The sequence below is a fragment of the Schistocerca piceifrons genome, chromosome 3 (assembly GCF_021461385.2).
Source record: "Schistocerca piceifrons isolate TAMUIC-IGC-003096 chromosome 3, iqSchPice1.1, whole genome shotgun sequence".
Classification (NCBI taxonomy): domain Eukaryota; kingdom Metazoa; phylum Arthropoda; class Insecta; order Orthoptera; family Acrididae; genus Schistocerca; species Schistocerca piceifrons.
This window is the reverse complement of record NC_060140.1, coordinates 72,378,510-72,403,254: the sequence shown is the minus strand read 5'-3', so window position 1 is coordinate 72,403,254 and position 24,745 is coordinate 72,378,510. Positions and strand designations below refer to the sequence as shown.

Below are 24,745 nucleotides of genomic sequence, written 5' to 3'. Positions count from 1 at the left end.
ATAACAAAATGAACTACCCAACAATTACTCTTACACTAATTTATTGCATTATTTCATTTACATTACATTTTAGAGTGCATCAACTTAGTTTAACAAACTTTGGTTTAACCTTTCTTTGTACCTCTTTCATTAAATGCAGTTCAAGCTTTAAAGACTACACATACTAAATGAGAAACATACAGCAACATTTAAATTTTATACTAGCAAAATGGAAACACTGGGAAAATTCCCATACTGTATAGTACAGACTGTTCATCTGCAACTCTGCATATCACTACATCATAATAAGGCAGTGTAGTTACATATAAAAATAGGCCCTCATCTTTTTCCACATCTAGTTGCCATAAATTTCAATTTGTTATTAATCTGGTAGATATATCTGTATCTGTAATAATTATATCAGTCGATGATAGTTTCAGTCACAAGAAACACAAAAATTATTGGTCAAAAACAAAAGAATTTGGAATCACAATAGTATTCAGGTATGGACATTGCAAGTCGTGTAACATGTTTGTATTTCTATATCTCATTTTATCACACCTCTGAAACTAGTTTCATTTTCAAAACCATGGTGGTACAGTTGAGACAAAATTTAAAACATTATTTCCAAATACTTTATATGACACTAACATAATTAGTCATCTGTACTATTACTTTTAAAAGCAATTTTGTTGTTAAAGGCATTGAACATGGAAGTAAACAAAAAAGAAAGTCAACATTTGTGACACACACACACACACACACACACACACACACACACACACACTTACAATGTCACTCTAAATGCTCCTCATTCATATCGATCTCCTCATTCATATCGATAAGGGAATTACAGATGGCTTAAGTTGTCTAGGAGAGAATGTCAGGAACGGTCTGACTGTTGAAGAAAATATTGTGAAGAAGAAAAGCACGAGTGTAATCACAAAGAAACCTAAAATAATGTCTTCCTTTACTGTGGTACGGTTGAATGCAATGATTAACATCTCAAATTGCCAATTGGTGGAGAGCCACAAAGACGAGGAATTTAAAATTATAGCTTGGCTTTCAAAACTCTATGTGACATTCAGATATTAATAAATGAATCTGTTCACACACAGATAATATTTACCTCATTTTAGACCAAACCTGCCAAGCTTAAAGAAGTCAAAAATGGACAACTGCGTACTTCCTCCAGCAATTAATTCTGAGTAAGAAAGTAATTTTTTTTAAAATCAATGTAGTACATAGAGCTGCACACCTTACTGAAACAATTTTAATACATACATGAGTGCATTCTTTTCTTATATAAAACCTTATATATTTATGTTGTTCATAGTTGGTACATTATTTATGAAAGATATAATCATTTTTTTCAGCAATGCTGCTGCTTAGATTCCTTTTTCATTTCTATACTAATTATGATCATCATTTATCAATTGAAGACAAAGTGTGTAAATGAGACTGCGATCATGTCTGACACTTTATTCGTAAATGTCCATTTTGATCACACGTAACTACAGTATATAATTGACTATGACCAATTTCAACTTACTGCCATCATCAGATCATTAAAACTATTCCGATACAAGTAATAACATCAAATAATCTCTACATATAGCTATAAACAATGGAAAATCCATGGTGGAATGTAACAATATTATGAAAAGGGTAGTTGCTACTCACCATTTAGCAGAGATGCAGAGACGCATAACAAAAATACTGTCATACAATAAGCTTCCGGCGCACGCGCCCACGCGCACACCACCACCACCACCACCACCACCACCACCACCTACACCAGTCTCATCACAAACATCACCTACCCCATCAAATGCAGGGCCACCTCTGAAACCAGTCACATGATCTACAAGCTAAGCTGCAAATACTACGCTGCACTCTATGTGGGCATGACAACCAACAAGCTGTCTGTCCACATGAATGGTCACTGACGAACTGTGGCCAAAAAGCCAAAAAAACAACTGGACCACTCTGTTGCTGAGCATGCCGCCCAACACAATGTCTTTCATTTCAATGACTGCTTCATAGCCTGTGCCATTTGGATCCATCCCACCAACACAAGCTTTTCTGAATTGCACAGGTGGGAACTTTCCCTGCGATATATCCTACGTTCCCGTAACCCCCCTGGCCTCAACCTTAGTCAGTCATTGTCCTTATCCATCTAGCCCCTTGCCAAAGGCCTTGCTGCAGTGGATACACCGGTTCCCGTGAGATCACCGAAGTTAAGCGCTGTCGGGCATGGTCGGCATTTGCATGGGTGACCATCCAGGCCACCATGGGCTGTTGCCATTTTTCGGGGTTCACTCAGCCTCGCGATGCCAATTGAAGGGCTACTCAACTGAATAGTAGTGGCTTTGGTCAAGAATACCATCATAATGACTGTGAGAGCGGTATGCTGACCCCACGCCCCTCCTATCCGCGTCCTCCCTTGAGGATGACACGGTGGTCGGATGGTCCCGGTAGGCCACTTGTAGTCTGAAGGGAGAGTGCTATCTAGCCCCTTGCCTGTTCCCATTCCAGCACTACACAGCCCTCTGCTCCAACAATGCATCCAGTCTTTGTAATTCTCTCCTTTTCTGCTACCCTCCCTCCAATCTCCCGCTTCCGTCTAACCTCCCAACCACCTAGCTACCCTACCCTCTCTTCACGTTATCCCCCACCTTTGCCCTGCTATTCCTGCCCCTCCTCACCCCACCCCAACCTCTTCCTCACCCTCACCTGGTTGCCTCTCCCATCATGCATTGCTGTTCGTGGTCTGGCTTCAGCTCCCAGAGTCTCTCTCTCTCTCTCTCTCTCTCTCTCTCTCTCTCTCTCTCTCTCTCTGGTGTGTGTGTGTGTGTGTGTGTGTGTGTGTGTGTGTGTGTTCTATCTTTGACAAAGGCCTTGTTGGACAAAAGCTTACTGTGTGACAATATCTCCACTATATCATGAGTAGCTACTATCTTTTTTCATAATATTGCTACATGTAGCTAAACAGGTGCTTATGATCTGATGATGGCGATAAACTTAAGCCAGTCATTGTCAATTATATAGTAGTGTGTTCTCAAAATGGACATTTATAAATAAATATGATCAGCATGACATCCAAACAGCACAAATGTATGTGATGTTAGTTTGTAGTTATGGCATCAAAACTGTAATATATCATGTATATGGCTTTTAATCACAAGACACTCTTCATATCGTTCATGAAGTACAAAATAAAGCCTTTGTATTTTACCACTGTCAAGACCTAGCACATAAATGGTATACATGCATTTCCCTTTTAATTATCTAGTTGTGACTGGAAGTTCTAGCAGTTAAAATTGGCCACAGGCTTATTATACATATAAACTTCAAAACATTTCAAGATGATCATCAGGGAATTAAAACAAAATCCATGTACAAGTTGCAGTTTGTCAATATGACAAAATATTAAGATTCTGTGTACTTTGTGAAAAACATGAAGGTTGTCTTGTGGGCAAGAGCTATACACATGATACGAGGGTTATTCCAAAAGTAAGGTCCGATCGGTCGCGAAATGGAAACGACTATGAAAATCCGATAAAGCTTTGCACAGATGTGTTGGGTAGTGTCTCTAGTATAACCCCAGTTAGCATCACGTCGCTCTTCTCATTTCTGAGCTCGCAGTGAGTGCGTAAAGATGTCTAAAAAATAGTGTCTGCCGCCAAGTACGAGGGCCTGGTGAGAAATTTCGCCTGAAGCTATGCAGCCAACATTACATAACTGTCGTGCTGTTTCGTCTTCACGACAATTCTCAGCCGCATTCTGCAGGGGCAGTGAAGATGCTCCTGCATCGTTTTCAAATGGAAATGTGAGATTACCCACAATACAGTCCGCAATTGTCTCCCCCTGAGTTTCATCTCTGGTCACATGAACAGCTGTCTTTGAAGACAACATTTTGACACAGACAACGAGGTGTAGGCCAGCGTGGAGAATTGGCGGAAAGCACTGGTGGCTGCCTTCTATGATGAGGCTATTGAAAAGTTGGTACAACGCTATGACAAAAGTCTAAGTCAGAACGGCGACTACGTAGAGAAGTAGCTGAAAGGTGTAGCTAATTGTTACAAGTAAAACATTTCTGATGTTCACTGTGGTTTCAATTTGGCAATCAATCGGACCTTACTTTTGGAATAACCCTCGTATATCACAGGTCTGCAATATCATGACTTATATCTGCACCACCTGAAAAGGACAGGTTACAAGAAAGAAAAAGAAACACACACACACACACACACACACACACACACACACACACACACACCAGAGAGAGAGAGAGAGAGAGAGAGAGAGAGAGAGAGAGAGAGAGAGAGAGAGAGGGGGGGGGGGGATTGACATATAATGAATAAGTTTTACTGTTCTCATTCAGGGAAGGGATTGGAAATAGCATAACAATTGAAATGTGAACACAGTGGCATGATGAACGAAGCAATTAGAAACAAAATTTGGAAAAAGGGTATTTCAGAAAGTGTATGAGTGATAGAACAGATAATTGAATGAAGATGGCTATCTTGAGTAATGGCAAGACACTTAACAGGCGCTCTCAAATGGCAGTTTCACAGGAAAGTAAACAAACGTGTGAGGTGTGTAAAAATCCTGAATCACATTCCTGTCAACATAAGAATAGCAAAAAGTCATGTTCATCAGTACTACAGTGCAAAAAAAGTAGCTACAATGTCTATGTAGCTAGAATGTCTATGTTACCTATTCTCTCAGTTGGTTATTTTCCATCCTTTGTTTTCCTCATCTTCAAGGTAACCAGGTTGGTCGTTTATCAGTAAAAACTGGGAGACAACAGTACAGAAACAGTAATTCCCATTCACTTCATCTTTCTTGCTAAGGTTAAAAGCTTTTCACGTGTTTGAATTTTTTTGGGTGACAAAGTTTTATCATCAAAATTAGATCTACAGTATACTGCCCTAGTGAAAGGTTGTGTAGTAAACCTTTGATTCAAATCCTAATTTCTCATCGTTAAATAAAGTAGATCCTATTATTCCAGATGTAAGGATTTCACCAGAATTGATCACAATGAAAAGTTGGAAATTTTTGTGAAGATAAGACAAGTCCTGAAAATCGCACAGTACACAGACATTTTAAAATGGAGACACGAAGGAATTAATGACATTTAGCTGCTAGTGGGCACTGATTTACATCAATGGGGAAGTTGAAAATTTGTGCAAGATCGGGGTTCAAACCCTGGTCTCCTGCTCTCTAGGCAGATGCTCTGCCCACTGAGCCATCCGGACACAGTGGTCATTGAAACTGCACTGACTACCCTAGCATGCCTCCTGTTAGACCTAAATTTTCAACTTATCTACACACTACTGATGTAGTGTCCCTGCCCATTATCCTCATTACTCATTGTGTTTGGCTGATTCCCTAAGAGTTTCAGCATTGTGTGCATCTGCACTAAAGCGATCATTGACCAGCCTTGACTTAATTATATATGTGGTGTCTGTTCTCTTGTACAAGTTTGAAGGAACAAACACTACATATATATTTTAAAATAGAATTGGATTTAAAGAAAATGTGTATCCAGCAAAGCAAAATAAGCCATCAAAAGATAACAGTTATCTTAAGTTACAACACTGAAGTCCCGCAGGAGGCCTGTGACCATTATGTAAATTTTGAACACACATCACTGCTCGTGTATTAGGTCACTAAACTCCTACTTTCATATTTGTTTTATTAAAATTTTGTAACATCCTGTTAAGATCATTTGCAACAAAAGAAATATTCTGATGATGAGCTGCACCTGGAACACATCATCAAATATGTTTTACAACTTTTATAATTTCCTGTTATACGGTGGAAGGCATCAGACACGGTCAACCAATTAGGTTCATATTTGGCAGGTCAGCTGTACAACCTTTAATGAAAGACTAAGATACTTTGGCTCAGCACCCCTCCATTTTTCCAGAAAGCCACCCCTACAATACAAATTGCACAATCAACTCAAAATTGACTGCATTTTTCCATCATCGTATGTGGAGTCCGCAAATGTGTCTTTTCCTAGAAATTGAGGAAAGAAATTGTTACAACTGCTGCTTCTGAACCCATAAGGTAAACACTGCTCAACAGAAGCACCACTGGCATATTGACCAAGGTACCTTGCTAGGAAGCAGAGAACCTGTGTTCAATTCTCAAATGCATTCTGCAATTTTTTCCTTCGTATGTATTTTTGCCACTTCAAAATTGATAGAAACAGGAGAGTTAATAAGGAATAATAAGGTAGGCAAATTTCACAAATGACTTTTACTATTAGTGAATTAAAACTTTAATTCTGGTTGTCGTACAATGGCTCTTTCACTCAGTCTGTTATATGTCCTCAATTTCATTTGAACAGCTACATGGATGGTACACATGTCATACATTCAAAGCAAATATACTCTTGCCACAAAGAACATCTAGTTAATGCAGTCTTCCTGCAACTATATCATTTGTTCCAAAGATTTGGTGGAAAACAGTCTTAATTTACATTTTAAAATATTTCTTTTAAAGGAATTAATTTTACTGCATATAATGCATATGATAACATTACCTGAAAAATTGGCACTGAAAGTTAATCATGAATTGTCTGTGCAGTTGCACAATTCTTGCTGGGTTTTCAGAGGCACCTTGCAATTTTGAAACCTCAAAATAAAGATCTGTGCATCACCTCACCATAAAGAAGCATCTAGTGGTCAGCTGGCTGTGATACCTCATGACAAATTTGCAGCAGTATTACTCATAACTGTTTCATTACTATCAGGCTTAAAATTTTAATTCTGTACTAATCCAAGCCTTTTGAGAAATCTGTTTGCCTACTTTGTTATTATTCCTTATTGAGAATGTTATTAACCCTCCCATACCCACCTACCTATTTCCATACAGAAAAATACAATTTAAAAAATTGCAAAAGGCATTTGAAAATCAAACACAGGTTCTCTGCTTCCCAGCCACATGCCTTGGTTGATACACCAGTGATGCTTTCATTATACAGGGTGTCCCCGCTATCTTGTCCACCCAAAATATCTCTGGAACAATAACAGCTATTGGAAAACGACTTTCACCGGTATCAATGTAGGGCTGGGGCCCATGAATGTACATATTTGGAAACATTCTAAAACGAAAGCATATGTGTTTTTTAACACAAACTTATGTTTTTTTAAATGGACCTCCTATATTTTTTCTTCAGCAATCCATAGCATGACAAAGCACATACACAATGCCGTTGATTGCATCGCAATATTCCCATTACATCCCAAGATATTGAGACGTGAAGTAGACGCTTGAAACACCCGACATGCGCTGCTAGCGCACGTCCTGACGCTCAGGCGTGAACCCCATGCTGCCCGTAATCGCGATGTGATTGACATGTGTAATCACACCTCCATACTTATCAAGAGGTCCAAAACGAATAATACGGTCTGCTGCCATCAACTCTCATAAGCGCATAATGGTTTCCCTCTTGCACTTTTAGTCCACTTGCTCGTTTCACTAAAACCATCAACATGAATTTTACTATTACGAGTGAATGATTAACTGTCACTTGCGCTAGATCTAAAGTAAAGTTTTAACGTTGAACGGCATTACCTTTTTAGTAACAGATTAACGATAAGCGAAGTTAACTTTGTGACTAATGTTGCGGTACACAGATATGTTTCAGAACCGCATCACCCCTACCCTATGGGATAAATACCTGCTGGAATGTACGACGTTAATGCAGGATGGCAGCAGACTGTATTATTCGTTTCGGACCTCTTGATAAGTATGCAAGTGTGATTACGCATGTAAATCACATCGCTATTACGGGCAGCATGGGGTTCACGCCTAAGCCTCAGGGCGTGCGCTAGCAGCGCATGTTGAGTGTTTCAAGTGCCAACTTCGCGTCTCAATATCTCGGGATGTAATGGGAATATTGCGATGCAATCAACGCCATTGTGTATGTGCTTTGTCATGCTATGGATTGCTGAAGAAAAAATATAGGAGGTCCATTTAAAAAAACATAAGTTTGTGTTAAAAAACACATATGCTTTCGTTTTAGAATGTTTCCAAATATGTACATTCATGGGCCCCAGCCCTACATTGATACCGGTGAAAGTCTTTTTCCAATAGCTGTTATTGTTCCAGAGATATTTTGGGTGGACAAGATAGCTGGGACACCCTGTATAGTGTTCCCCTTATTGGTACATAATCAACTGTCTTAATGGCTGCTTTCCACAGTTTCTAGGAAAATGTGCATTTCCGGATTCCATATGTGATCATGAAAAATGCCCATTTTTCCAATTATCTATTGATCCTGTCAATTGTGAGTCATCCATGCATCAGGAAGGGTGTTTTTCTCAAAACTGGAGGGGTGTTCGGCCATAATAGCGAAGAGTCTCATTTTAAGTTATACACTAATGACATGCCAAATATGAACCAAATCGACTGGTTGTGTGAGGTACCTTTCCCTTAACAGTATCACACGTATCACATTTTTAAGATACGAAGCATGATATCCAACTAACAACTGAAAATATCAATATTTTTACTATGTGGCAATCAGTGAGCAAATTAGGTATAATGGAACATGAGATTATTGTGTGAACAGCAGAAAAGTCAGTTCAGTCCACAATAAAATGTTACTTCCTTCAGTTGTAGTTGGATTGAAATGATAATGCTGCTGTTTCTCATTTATTAGGATTTCAATTAGTCAGAAAAGCTAGATCAACAAGTTTGTTGGTCTGGTCATTTTCTGCAGCAGCTATATGAACATTCATTGATAAACAAAACACCTAATTGCAGCAGGAAAAAAACATTTTCTTTAGAAATGATTTGTTAATTAAATATTCAGATGGAAGAAAAGAAACAATTTTCATCAGTTCTCTGTCACTACATACCACTTAACATAACTCTGCAATCTAATGTTGAGCCTTCCTGAGAGTTTGAAGCAAAATACGGTCAATAAATCCACTTCAATATGAATTTACTAATGTGTGTCTCCTACTCTACGCACCTCACACATGCTCTTCTGCACGTATCAGAAATTCAGTTTTCATTCTTGAACTCTTATAGTAAATTTCTTTTTGTTGTGCACAAACACTGATGTAATGGTACAAAAACACACAGGCAAATATTGACTGAATGCACACAATTAATGCGTATTCTCTATGCATCAACATGTTTCCTCTATGTTCTTAGAGCATAAATGACATGTTACTCAAAGAGTTTGGCTTTCTTCTTGGAAAAATAGGTTCAGGGCCTAAAATTTCACATGTTCCCTAAACTAAAAGATGTGGGTAATGTTCTTAGTGGGTATTTTATTGCAGTTCTTGGGTACTAAAATGAGTTCATGACAGTATTTTCAGATGAAAAAAAAAATTGAACACCACAAACAACTTATTAAGTTATTGGGAATTGTTCTAGAATTCCCAAAGTTCAGCCATTTCTTGGAAAGATGGTTTCTCACAAAAGAACAAATCTGAAAAGACATGTCATCTCAGTATATTATAGTTTACAATTTCTGATTTAGTGGCAATTAAATTATTTGCTCTCTAATATTATGATCTGGTCTTTCAGAATAGGCTTCTAGGATTCAGTTCCAGCATACTATATATACTGTAAATATACAAACAGATTAGGAACACATCAAGTTACCATGAAATAGGTATATAGAGTGTAAACAGGCTATTTATGCTTGATTGTTGTCAAGAGTAACTGCTGGACAAGATCCTTACAAATGATGGGAAGCTACATGGTTTAACAAACATCCTCCATTTTCAACAATTCAAAAGTGAAATGTGTAACTTTATAGTATCGTTCAAAATTTCAAAAAGCATTGTGTGGAAACATTTAGGCTGTCAGTAGGTCATTCTTAGTTGTATCCTTCTTTACAAGCATGCTAATCCAGCAAGCTTTGCAGGAGAACTTGTGTGATAGGTGGAAATGTTGGAGAGCAGTAGACCTACTGAAAGGCTTTGTTGATTCCATCAATAGATGAATACAAACTGTAGAACACTGCCCAGAGAGGGTGGCAGTTCAGGTCCCAAGTCACCTGGAAGGTTCGTTATCATGCACTCTTCATTGCAGAGTAAAAGTTGCATTCAAGGACGAAATCTTAAGTTTTCTGCATATGTTTTTCATGTCCTTGTTGTAGGATTAGAAGCATACTATTTTCTTTTCTGCTTCACACTTGTTCTATTAATTTGGCAACCATTTGCATCTCTTAACAGTGATAAAAGAGCATTTTCATACAGACCAATGCATTAGAGGCTAGAAACAACATTAGTCTAAAGACAAAATTTTTTTTGTTATAATGATGTGTTCATCTAATCATCACTGTAACCAAGAACACTGAAATACAGATAAAGTCATAAAATACTAAAGAAATTATTTCATTTTAAAGTCAGCTAAAAACTTATTTCTATTAATTTTACATATTAGTACATTCTATCAGCAGTTATGATAATGAACAAATTATTAAAAATAGCTTATAACTGAAAGATACAACAGACAGTTACTACAAGGGTAACTGAAAAACCATGTACATCCACATTATGCAAACCATTATGAAGCGCATGGCAGAATATATATGACAATTATTTTACAAAACTACAAGTTGTTATAAAATTAAGAGTGACTTAAAGGTGACATGACCTTTATGGTTTTACCTTTTTTGGGGGACTATAGATGATGAAAGAGGGGGAGCATTCCAAAGTAGAACAAGGAAAATTAAGCAAATATTGCATAAACCATGGAATAGTGGCAAAGACAATAACTCACTCAAAACCCTGGATTAGAACAGGTTAGTGCAAAAGATGAATGTAATCTAACATATCCATAGTCTTTGTAGGGCCAAAAGAATTATCATTAAACCTGCAGTATGGTCACATGTTGTTCACAATGCATCATCAGAAAACATTTAGCTCAGATCAGCATGTCTAATCAACTAGCATTAAACATGATGATTAAAGAAAGGATACATCAGTGTTACACAAAGTTCAGATTATGGAGGTGCAAAGGCGCAGTTCCATGATCCCAAAAATGTGTGCAGTTGTCACGTGTTTGAGAGGTGTCAAGAGGAAAAATGTACTGAGACTGATGTCAGCATGTGTGAATAATGAACCAATGGCACAACAGTGGACTGATGGTTTAAGTGGGTTATATGTCTGCCAACAAATGCGCACTATTGAGCAACTGATGATGCAGCACACAATGGATATTTGCACAACATATTCCAAATGTCAAAGCATAGATAACACACAGAGATATAACAGATTTTACCTGTCACTCAACAGTCTCAGTGTATTATCAATGAACACTGACATAGACACTTTAACAAACAGGCCAGTAGCATTGATGTATGGTATCCATATTAAATGCCAGTGCACATGATTTTAAGGTGCATGTTTACATGGCAAGTACTTGTACATCTGGTGAACCACAGAGTAACAGCTGACTGGTTGCCAGACACGGTGCATATGAAACTTGTTGCATTCAACCACAATGGTGATATTTCATGATTACAAATCCCATGTCATGCACAGAACTGTTCAAAGAAAACTGTTTACACTATTCTTTGAGTGGCCCCAAACACTAGGCCTAGATCAAATTGAGCAATTAAGAGAAATCTAGTACCTCGATATAAGCCACACCTCCATACTTTTACTTAAGGTCACCCTATAGTATGCATGATTTCCATAGCACGAGGCTGTAAACCAAGATCTTATTTCAATATTTCCATGTCAGATCATTGCCACACTGAAGTCAAAATGAGGAACTATAAGCTACGAGGTATGAGATCATAATTAAGTGATAATACACTTTATTATATAGAAAATACCTGGAAAATGGTACCACAGTAAAAGCAAAAAGTTCATATATCGTTTGGCTAACAATGATTACAATAATTATAATTAGACAGTTGAATTTTTGTGAGTACTGTGCCCAGAACAAGAGGTGAACCATGGTGAATGTGATAGGATGTAAGAAAATAGTGCTGCCTGAAAATAGGAATCTATAGTTACCTTTCAATTACTCAGTATTCTGATGTGCACATGAATAGCATGGAAATGTATTATCTTAATTTTATAATATATTTTTGTCACAGTTAATATCACATACAACTGGGTAACTAATAATATGGAAGCTGCATTTCTCCAAGGGTCAACTCTTAACTGAGGTCAGTCTCTCACACCAGACATTTCTCACTGTTTCATGACGTTTCTTTATGCAGCTCATTCACAATATCCAGCCCAATACACTTTCTTGTAAGGAATGTAACCCCATAGAAGCACAATATCAAAATATTACTGATAAAGGCATTTTGTGTACTTACTTGCCTATGAAACAGATAAAAGAGTTCTGCTCCTTTTTTAATCATAAAGTACAGTCAATATCACATAAAAATAAAATTATGACTCTTTCCAAATTATTCAACTAACTACAATTGCCCCTCCATGTAAGCAATAAACAAAGAGATTCTGAACTTTCACTTTTGCTAGCTAGATTGTGTTATAAAATAATTACAATATATTCAGAATGTAATTTGTTGTAAAATTAAAATATCATCCAAAAATAACACTTGGTAAGCTAGTCAGCTGTACAATCCACAATACAAATACGTAACACAGAACTGTAAACAAAATTTAAAAATGGAAGATCATATAATATTTTGAGACATGCACCCATGAAACAATTCCACATTCACTACTATGCACAAAATTCATCACCACAACTGGTTCTACGGGTTATTGCAAAACAGTGTATAAAATTAAACTGACTAGAAAATCACAGACATCAACTTACTGTCAATGATAAAATGCACTTAATGTGTTTCTAAAAAAACTCCAAATGTGGCCTTTGGTTGTCAAGGAGTACTTCCACTTTTTTTTAATCATACCACATGTGAACAGTGTCTGAATTGTCTATAAACAATCAATGTCTATCCATGATCTCTTTCAATCCCTTTCAAAATGGAAATCATATTTTCAAGACCAAATAGAAAGCCCCGATCAGGGCCAGAGTAAATAACAGGGTTGTCCATGCCTTTATGAGTAGAATGTGCAAAGTCTATTATTCGAACATCTATTGAAGGCTCCGCAACAGTTGTGACAGGTGGTCTCGGTGAAGGCAATGGCGACTGAGGTGCTGCATCATCAAAAAGTCCCACACTACTGCACCTACGATGGACTATACCAACTTCATCTGCTGTAAGCTCTTTCAATGGGCGATCCAATAGTTCAACACTAGAACTTCTTCTGCTACCCTGCATAAAAGCAGTTTTTTCTTCTTCCTGCCGCACTGCAGAATTTTGCAATGACCTTATTTCAAAATCAAACTTCATCTTCCCCTAAAATTTAAATAAAAATTGAGATGCCACAGCAGCTAAATATAATCCAAATAACAAAAATTATAAATATGGTACAAACCATCATAAAAAGTAGCAGTTTAAAACATAAATAATGTTATCTTCAAATGATATTACAACAGACAGGCAAAATTAACTTACTTTCTTTACATTTGGAAGACAGTCTACAATAAAAGATGCTACTCAACCTAAAGTCATCTGGCTCCCTCTATCCTGTGTATGTGCATTAAAGATGAAATGGCTACAAGAGGAAAATGCAGAAAAGCAAGCATGGGAAGAAATACTTTCATGAGGACAATAGATTTTTTTAAAGAAAAGCATAAAAGTATAAATGAAAACCAAACAATGGAATGGTGTCATGCAGACTCAGAATGCATGAAATCAACCATAAAAAAAGAGCATTTAGTTAATCAGATAACAAACAGGAAATTAGAGCATCAAGGTCCAATGTGAGTATCCGAACATCCTTAAAGCACTGTCTTCAAAATGTATGTTTTTCTTTATCTCCAAGCCAAAGTCAATGATGGTAGATTCCTCTCATTGACTGAACCTTCCTTTGTATACGTCTGCATGCCCTTGACATTCGCTTTGTCTTCATGATGCTGCTTCACCATTCTCCCTACATAAAAAGTCTCACTATCACATTATACCAAATTTTGATGCTTTTACTTTCTGCATCTCCTCAAGGCTTTCAAACATTGATCCAAAAGCAGTGCTAAGCAGCCTGTCCATTCCACTCAACAATTATTCAAATCTTTCAATGTCTTTCTTAGTATTTTCCAGAAGTGTAATCTCATCTGTTAACCTTAAGCATTGTTATGTTTTCCAAGCATTTTTAGAGTTCTTATTTCTTTGTTTTAGCATATAGTTTGCATAGAATTCCCATAATACTTGTGTGTTAATCAAACCTATCCAAATCCAGCAGAATGCCTATAAACTACTTAATCTGGTATCCCAGGAACACTAGTAGTAGTCGTCAAGAACGGCTTGCAATAGTGTTCTGTATATGGCCTCCTTTATAGATGAACTGCTCTTACCTATAATTCTCCCAACAAACAAAAATCAACTATTTGCCTTCTGTAGAACCAGCCTTATATGCTTGTTCCATTTCAAGTCATTTTACAACTGTTTACATCTACATATACACAACCCTTTCTCAGGTCTCCATGACATGTCACTAACCTGCCCTCTACAGAACTCCAGGTGTTTTGTTACCATAATCCTCCCGGCACACAAGGGATCTACTACTGTCATACTTGACCGACAGAAGTATGTGAGTAAGAGTCTGTGCCAGCTGTCTGACACCTCCACTTACAGCACCTGTCATTGAAATCTCATCCCTGTGATACAAACTGATCTAAAATCCCTCATAAACACTAACACTTCAATTCATAGAACTCGTTATCCCACGCAAACCATACACTCCCACCTTTTACATTCTTAAGATCCACAAACCCTCACCCTCATTGTCCCTTAGTTGCTGGCTTCAGTGCATCTACTGAATGTTTATCTGCCTTATTTGATCAATAACTGCAACCTACAGTACAAAGACTCCTCTCCTATATTAAAGACACCAACCACTTCCTAGATCGTCTGAAATCTGTACCCTTTTCACATCTTGTTTGTCATTGCAACTTCCCTCTACACCAACATCCCCCATGTAAATGGTCTGCTGCTGAACAATACCTTAACCAGCACCCACTTGTTTCCAAACGTATGATTCCTTTCCTGCATATCTTAACTTTATACTTACAAACAACTGCTTTACCTTTGAGAAGCATACACAAACAAACAGATCATGGGTACAGTCATGGGAGCCAAGATTGCTTCTTCCTATGTCAACCTTTTCAAGGGTAGCTTCATGGCAGCTTTCCTGGAATCCATAAGCCTTCAACCCCTGTTCTGTTTTAATACATCAATGACAACTCTGCCACAAGGACTCACAGTGAGGTTGACCTCTCAAAATTTTTGGAACCTCTAAATACAGTCTCCCAATTAAATTTCACATGAATGAAATTTTCACTCTACAGCAGAGTGTGCACTAATATGAAGCTTCCTGGCAGATTAAAACTGTGTGCCGGACCGAGACTCGAACTTGGGACCTTTGCCTTTCGCGGGCAAGTGCTCTACCAACTGAGCTACCCAAGCACGACCCACGCCCCGTCCTCACAGCTTTAATTCCACCAGTATCTCGTCTCCTACCTTCCAAACTTCACAGAAGCTCTCCTGCAAACCTTGCAGAACTAGCACTCCTGGAAGAAAGGATATTGCGGAGACATGGCTTAGAAGGCAAAGGTCCCGAGTCCGAGTCTCGGTCCGTCACACAGTTTTAATCTGCCAGGAAGTTTCAAATTTCACATGGTTTTATTCTGAATCCCATGCCACTTTCCTTGATGATCTTGATGATGATCTTAAGTGAGGGGTGCTCAACATCATGGTCATCAGTGCCCTGATGAAAAGTCAGCATGCTAATCTCATGGGGGAGGGGTGAGTGGGTGGGTGGGGGAGAGGGGGAGAGCCAAAGCTGTCCCTGCATGTGGAGCAGTTTATAATGCATTAAAGTCTGCCACCATTCCTCACGAGTTTAGGATGAGACCTGACTGTTCACAAAAATTCACCACTCTTGCAACACTGGAATTTGTATTGGTGAGGAAGGGGGGCATATCTCCATCGAGACTGAGGGATGCCTTGATGTCAGTATATAAGACACATGTTGCCAAAATATGCCGAACTGAAAGTGGCACACTACAAACCTCACACAATGGTGGATCCTCCCACCATAGGAGGAAGCCACGTGTTAAAGGCCTATGTCCGATGTGCACTCTGGTAAACAGAAACTCCTTCCAGCAGCGAGAGTGCCATGAGATCCGCCATGCCTATGAGGTCAATTTGAGCGATCACAGTTTGTTTACTGTCGCCTTCAACCATTCGGTCTCCCACTGACGCATAATGCATATGTCAGAAAATGAGATGATGGCATGCAACAGGATGGGACACTGACAGACAACACCATCCCAACATGTTTCCTTGGCTGCTTTGTCAGCCATGTCATTTCCCTCTATCCTGATGTACCAAGGTAAAGATCATCCCCTTGCCACAGTGTTGGAGCTGAATCAGCTGGTCTACTGGACACATTTGGTGAGGTGTTTGTAGTACACTAAGTGAGTCAGAACAGACAAGAAACCTTGTACAGTGATTTCTGTGAATCCTCTCTAGTTCCACCATAATGCCTATAACTCTGCATCATAATTTGTAAATTATTCCAGAAGATGCACTTTGACAACCCTGTCAGGGAATAAAGTGGAACAACTGAGGACATTCTCTTGCTGGGATTCATCTGTATAAACAATGATAAAATTGTGGTATGTTCTTAAAATCGAAGAAAACAAAGTTGTAAAGACATAATCTGGAGTACAAGTTTTCTTATACCACATCATGCTTAAAATCACTTTGGGCCTTTTAAGACACTAAGGCAGGCAACGTATTCCATCCCTGACTGTGTATTAAGAGGTCTGATAGATCCAGATCCTTGAGACAGTCAGTAGCATGTATCTCTAATGGCGTGGTCACATGGGGTCAATTCCTGCACAGCAATTCAAAGCTGGGTTGGACCACTGCACTAAATACCAATAACTGAAGTGACACTGAGTTTTTCAGTGTCTGTTGAGCCAAAAGGATATATTGCTGAATCCAGAGTGGTGGTTCACCAGCCTCTGCACACAGACTGTGAACTGAGCAGGTCCAAAAGGCTCCAGTCGATACACGAATGCCCCATGGCAGACACTGCCTAACATCTTGAGGTAGAAAATATGAACTGATCCATAAATCTTAACATGATCAAAAAAAGTCTTCTAAAACTGCAGGAGGCATGACGTGACTTCCCATGCTCTTCAGCTAAGGCATTTTAAAATATTCAATTACTGGAAGTCCTTTGTTCATAGGTCTTTCAGGTATGGGAGCAAAGTTATTTTTGAGTCAAATAATAAACCTAAAATGCACACAGCTTCCTGAAAATGTACAATATTGTCCCCCATTGTGAGCACTGGTTCATTAAAACTTCAACAAGCACAGTTAAAATTGAGAAATATAGCCTTCTCCGATAAGAACCACAGAACCAATTGTCTTGGCCCAGGTTTCCAGGCTCCTGATGGTCAGCTGTAGCTGTCTCATTGTCACTGTAAGATTGGAGAAAAAGTAGAAGACTGCGAAGTCATCCACAAAGAAAGAGCATCTGACAAGGCTCCTGCCTGACTGCATAGGAAATGGCAGAAGTTCACGTAACCCCCATTCATGAAGTTGGCGAAGGATGTTATATCTGCAAGTAGTGTCATATGCCTTTTTGAGGTCAAAAAAAACACACAAACTAATTATTTTTGGTGTAAGAAGGATTCCTGCAGCACCGTCTCCACTAGTATTAATTTGGCAAGGGTGTAACAGCAGCACCTGAAACCATACTGGGAGTGGCTCCAGTGACCTCGGGATTCAAACAACCAGCGAGGCAGCATGTGACCATGTGTTCAAGGATCTTACCCATGCAACTGTTAGGGATGCTATGGTCCTTGCCTGATTTCCATAATGGGATTAATATTGCCTCCTTCCAAGTCGTGGAATACCGTCCATCAAACTAGGTCTGATTGAAACAAGAGAGGAGCTGTCCTTTCGCTTCAGGGGACTGATGTTGGAGAATGGCATAATGAATCTCATCAGGTCATGGAGCAGTGTGTCTGGTCGTGGACAGAGCTGCTTCCAGTTCCCATACAGAGAATGGAAGGTTGTGGACCTCCTCATTATATTCAAGAAGAAATGGAGCTTCCTCTTCTCCACAGTCCGACAGAACATCTGAAATGCAGGAGCTTGTCTGGATGATGCAGTGACTGCAATAAAGTGTTCAGCTAAAATCTGAGCCATGTCTTTAGGAGTGTCCACCAAGACCCCATTTCTTGACAAGGCTGTGAGGGGACATGTTCTGTCCTTGAGTGAAATCCACCTTATTGATTCCCAAACTAGGGCAGTGGAAGTGAACTGATTAATGGAAGTTGTGAATTCCTTCCAGGAATCCCTCTTCCATTCTTTTATCACATGCCTTGCACGTGCTCTCACAGATCTGACAGCATGAAGGCTTTTTGTAGTTGAGTGGTGTTTGACATTCTGCAGAGCTGTTCATCTGGCTCTTATTGCCAAGTGACAGTCATCACTGCACCAAGGTACAGGCCATTGTCTGATGCGATTGTTAGACTGTGGGATGGACACTGGCAGCAGCCCGCTGTGTGTTACAAGTAATATGGGGCACTGTCTCCTGTGCACAATCCTTTTGTTCAAAAATAGCCTGTTGACTGTACTGCAACCAATTTGCCCTTTGAATCATCTGTCTTCCTGGTCTCCTGTCAGTCACTGTATGAGTCTATTGACAGATCCCACACTGGGAAGTTGTCACTGGAATGTAAATTGGTATGGAGAGCAGAAACAACAAACGTCAATAGCTGAAAAAGACCCTATAGCTGTGGAAAAATGTGTCATCAGACCCAAGTTCAAAAGGCAGATATTCTCAAAATGTACAAGTTGGTCGATAATTTGACCACGGGAGCAAGTCGTAGCCGAGCCTCACAGCGCACTATGTGCACTGAAGTCTCCCACAAGGAGGAATGGTGTTGGAGTGCCTGGAAGAGTTCTGTCTGTGTGTCTGATCCAAAGGATCATGAGTAGGAATATGTAAAGTGCACACTATGATGTTAAATGGTGCTAGAAGTTTCGCGGCAACTGCTTGCATGGCTGTGGCAAGAGGAACAGGAGAGGAGTGGCATCTGTCATCAATGAAAACACCCACACTATCTTTAGCCCTGTCTCCAGTAGTATTGTCCTTCCTGTAGGGGTAGTAACCCCTTAATGCAGATGTGTCAGTGACTTCAAAATGAGTTTCTTGTAAGCATACACAAAATGGTTGCTCCTGGATCAGGAGCTGTAATTCTTTCAAGTGTTATCAGTATCCACTTAAATTCCACTGCAACACGGTAGTTCCTGTGGGAGCCATTGATCAGTGATAGTTGGTCTTGCCTTCCTCCCTCTGAGGTGCTGATTTACCCGGGAGGTCACGTGGAACATTAGACAGTGCCCAGCAGCCTGGTTCCTCCATGTGGAGATCCATATCCTCAAGAGTAAAGTCCCTGTCTGAGATGGAGAGAGCTCACCGATCCAAAGATTTAACTGCCACATTTTTCAACTTTCAACTATTTTTCTAAGGGACTCTTCCCTTAATTATGGGAGCAGCTGGTTGCTTGGGTTAAGGGGACAGCTTAATAGTCTTCTGTAAGCCTATCACCGATGGCTTCTGAACGATTTCTGGTTCAAGTTTAGCTTTTCCCACACAGATACAATGACAAGTGCTTGTGCTCATCCTTGAATCTGTGGTCTGAGTCTGTGTGGAGGCATCACAGTTGGTGATTGCCTTCTTAAGTGCTGACGCAAAAGTAGCAAACACCAGAGATTACATACCTTTGAAAGCTTTCTTAGCTTCGCCACAGGACATGTGTCTCGTGACTTTCAACTCCTGAATTTTCCTTTACTCATTGTAAACCTCACACTTTCTGCTCCATACTGGATAATCACTGGAGCAGTTTACACATTTCATAGAAAGTGTACAAGAATTGCCTGATTCATGAGCTGAGCCTCCACAATTTCCACACATAGCCCTCCCATTATATCCCATATATCTTTGACATCTGAAGCAACGCATTGTGTTCAGAACAAACGGGCAAACTTTAGGACAGATATAGCCTGTGAGGATGTGTTTAGGTAAATCTGGAATGCTAAATGTTAAAATAAATGTTGCAGATTTTTCCAATGAACTATTTACTCTCATCTTATAGCTCTGCACTTCCATAATGCCAACATTTTTCCATTCTTCACGTAACTCTGCAGGGTCCATTTTCTTTATATCAGAACAGGTAACCATGCATTTACAGATGTTAAGGGTGTTTTGCAACTCAGCCTTGACTGGTAGTTACCTAAGGCCTCACATTCCAGAACCTTAGATACTATAGCACACAGAGGCTTTGAAGGGCACTGAGAGAGTCAAAGCAGATGACACAATTGAAAAGTTTGTGTCACTGGATGTACTGCGTGGCCTGATACAAATAAGCTCTACTGTAAATACTGTGCAGTGTTCTGGAAGCCAGTACTGAAAATGGTTGATGCCAATGATGAAGGCACATCTGACATCACAGTCAGTGCAAGAGCCATCAGTGAATACAGAGGTACTATCATGAAGACCTGTGCAAAGGCCATGAAAGCGAAGGCAATAGAGTGAGGCTGGAGTAGTGTCCTTAGGAGGCGAATGAAGACAAAGGTGAAGATGGGTTGCTGCATGAAGACAAGTTGGTGAAGGGTTCACACCCACTGGGAAAGTGGCAGGCAGCGTGAAGTTAAGCTGCTGGAGCAAGAGCCGAAAGTGAACTCCAGGAGGTAACAGAGAAGAGGTTCGCACTCCATACTGATGATCGAAGGAGTCATCTAAGGAGGAGGCATAGGATGGGTGGCCATGCATGGCAGACAAATGGCATGCATATCTACTGAGAAGAAAGTCATGGCAGTAGCACAGCAGTAATTTGGCAGCTTCTGCATACAGACTCTCAACCAGGCTAGTGTAAAAGGCACCAGGGGCCAAAAAAATGCCACAATGGTGAATACTATTAGGACAGCATAAGAGGGGTGGACGTGCAGATGCATAAACGAAACACCCATAGTCTAGCTTCAAACGGACAAGGGACCAGTACAAATGGAGGAGGATGGTACGATCGGCCCCCAGAAAGTACCACTGAGGACACATGTGACACTGATGGACTGCATACAGCGCACTGCCAGGTAAGAAACATGGGATGACCATGAAAGTTGCCTATCAAGCAGGAGTCCTAGGAATTCCGTAGTTTCAATGAACAGAAGAGCAACACAGGCCCCAGATGTAAAGACAGTGGAAGAAACCAATTGCGCTGCCAGAAATTCATACGAACAGTTTTGTCAGTGGAAAAATGAACACTATTGTCGATGCTCCATGATTGAAGGCGATCGAGACATCGCTGACGACGCTGCTCAGTGAGACAAGTCCATGGAGAATACAATAGATGGCAAAGTCATCAATGAAAAGGGAGCCTACAATGCCTGGCGGAAGACAGGCCATGATAGGGTTAATGGAGATAACAAAGAGGACAATGCTCAGACCAGAACCCTGAGGCACATTGTTTTCTTGGATAAAAGTGTCCAACAAGGCAGAACCCACATGTACCTTGAAAATTCGGTCTTTCAAAAATTCCTGAAGGAAATGGGCATGTGGCCATTAATGCCCTATGTGTAGAGAGTATGGAGGATACCGGTCCTCCAGCAGTTTTCGTAGGCTTCCTCCAAATTGAAAAAAAAAATGGCCACAGTCGGATTTCCTGAGAAAACCATTCATGACATGGGTGAATAAAGTGACAGAGTGGTCAAGTGCAGAATGCCGTGCTCAAAATCCATACCGTGCAGCGGTTAGTAAATTGCGAGACTCTAGCCACCATATCAGCCGGGCATGAATCACGTTCCATCTGCTTGCAAACACAGCTGGTTAGAGAAATGGGGTGGTAACTAGAAGGAAGGTGTTTGTCCTTACTGGCTTTAGGTATGGGTATGACAGTGGCTTCATGCCAGTGTTTGGGAGACATGCCCTCTGCCCAGATACAGATGTACGTGTTAAGCAGGAAGTGCTTGCCCCCAAAATCAGACCACTCCTAAGTGTTCATATGTTGACCCAACAACATCATGATTTATGATTCCCTTCATATTTTATGATTCCAGTGGGTGCGGGACCATTTGGATTTAACTACTGATCAATAGAAATGTTTTGGCTCTTTGAGTGAATCACATTTTCATTACACTAGTTTGAGCATGGGGCCTATGGTAGTAATCAAAGGCACAGTGACAACTGCGAGCCACCAACATCCCTTAACACCTGATGTGTTCCCCAATGGCAATATCATATTTCAGCAGTACAGTTGTCCATGTCTCTCAGCCAGAACCGTGCTAAAGTGATTTGAGGAGCATTATAGAGAACTCGTGTTTATGTCTCGACCAAATTTGGCTGATGTAAACCCTATTAAGTGCAGCTAGGTCACTATCAGACCCCATCACCACATACACAAAGCAGCGGCCCATTATTTACGTGAACTGCGCAAAAACTTCTAATGCCACATACCTCCACAAACTTACCAACAAACTGAATCAGTGATGTATTTCATTTCAAAGATGAGCAAACAAGGTATTAAGCAGGTGGCCATAATGTTTTGGCTCATCAGTGTATATTCATATTCATAATTTATCTATCCAGTTTTTGCATTGTCTCAGTTTTGTGCAGGTTTTTTTTCAATTTTGACTGTTTTTCATGGAAATTTCCTTCTTTTAAAACTTCAACCAACAATACACATGTATGGCCCAGCGCATAATACACGTCACTTCAATCTTTTCCAGTTCTGTGAAAAAACAGGATACTAACACTTCAGTTTTTTTAGGCAAATGTTAAAGCCATCAGGAAGAGAAGAAATTAATAAATTAAAATTAATGAAAAAACAGACAATGAACTGTTTGGAATGCCATCAACAAAAAAGAAACTTAGCAAAATATCAAAATTACAGTAAAACCCCAGCTAACTGAACTCAAGTCAATCGAAACTTATGTGAAGGGGGGCGAGAGAGAGAGAGAGAGAGAGAGAGAGAGAGAGAGAGAGAGAGAGAGAGAGAGAGAGAGAGAGAGAGAGAGAGAGAGAGCATTACTTCACAGAAATAATTCCAGATGAGTGTGAGATGGTTTGCGGTTAGTGGGGAGAGGTGAAAGCCTGAACCTTGAGTTGCATACCCGTCCACTGATTTGCCACTCTAAACAAAGCTACACTGTCAACAATAGTGCATTTGAGTGGTTGTTTCTCTTCATTGCATGTTCATTTTGTGCTATGGGGACTAATCAGAAGCATGTTGTGATTATTTTTGTTCATAAATTAGCTGCTGTCAATGAAATTAGGAAAGGAGGTTTTTTGAAAACTGTTGTGACTAATTATGGGGTTAGTTTTCTATAGTTTCAGAATGGGTGAAGTCTAAATTTAAATTTCTAGGGTCAACTGTGAAAAGACCTCACAGAAAAACACTGAAAATGTCAGACTTTAGAAAGTACACTAAGCTCTAAAGTTTTGGTTCAGTCACGAAAGAGCAAAATGCAATCCTTCAATGGCCAGAAAAAAAGGGCAGCTAAATTGTTAGCTGAATTGTTATGTAAGGAAAGATTTTTCTTCAAACTGGATGCTTTGACATGTATATAAACATGTGGCATTTGGGAATTGAGTGTATGTGGAGAAAAGTTACTGCAGATCAAGACATTGTTGACTTTCTGAAAGCATTGTTTGAAGATTACTCCCAAGGCTACACTAACGGCCAAATTTACAATGCCAACGAAACACAAGTTGATTTTGTAATCATTAGCTAGCCAAGGATAGAAACTTCTGAACAAGGGGGGGAAAAAACTCACACACGGATAACTTTTATTTTGGCATCAAATGCTTCTGGCACAAAGACTGCCTGCAATGTGTATTGAGAAGTCTAAGAAACCTAGAACGTTGAAGGATGTAGCCTTAATGCACTACCAGTTTTTTTGCAGTGTCCAAAATAGTTTTTGAATGTCTTGTGACCTCTTCAGCAAATAGTTTAGTGATCAGCTTGTACCAAAAGTTGGAAAGTTTTTAACTGAATTAGGTTGGTTGGTTTCTTTTAACCATTTAAGGAAGCAAACTAAAAGGTCATCTGCCCCTCCAACGTGGAACAGGCAAGTCTCCACAACTGCACAACAAAGAAAGGTCTAGAGCACAAAATCCAAGGAAAGAAAACCTCAGGGTCTACCAGAGGCCCTCCAAAGGCAGAAAGTGCATTGGGGCATACTACCCTGCCCTCACCAATTACCAGAGGCACCCCAACCAACAACACACAGAAAAGACTAGTGATATGGACACTGCAAGAGGAGCACAGGAAGAACCCTGAGCAAAACAGAACATGTGAGAAGGGGAAATAAAAGAAAAGAATGGGTAGGGTGAGGGCTGGAGCAGTCCATCATGCATTGACAGCCACTGCCTGGATGGGACAGAGGGGGTAACAGGGCGCACTGTCAACCCCTCAATGGGCTGAAAGGCTGAGGCACCCTCCCCTAGAAATAGTGATAAAAAGGCCCTTCACAAATAAACTGTAAAACCAGGTCAGCTGCTGAGGCATCATCCACTAACACCAGGGGTAGTGAGTCAGGAATATTAACCATCTGCCACAGAGCTGGTAGGTTAGGACAGTCCAGCAAAATGTGGTCTAACATCAAACAGGCACCACGATGACAGTGGGGCAGCACCTTATGATGGAGGAGATG

At 39.9% G+C, this 24,745-nt stretch overlaps 1 protein-coding gene across 1 annotated transcript in view; it reads right to left on the bottom strand.

The window, feature by feature from the left end:
• Nucleotides 1–12,483: 12,483 nt before the first annotated feature.
• LOC124789686 (inositol hexakisphosphate kinase 3-like) overlaps nucleotides 12,484–24,745 on the bottom strand; it is a 76,210-nt gene continuing 63,948 nt past the window's right edge. The window contains exon 6 of the mRNA XM_047257123.1: nucleotides 12,484–13,312. Coding sequence (XP_047113079.1) covers nucleotides 12,905–13,312 — 408 coding nt within the window. The 3' untranslated portion in view covers nucleotides 12,484–12,904. The remainder of the gene's footprint in view (nucleotides 13,313–24,745) is intronic.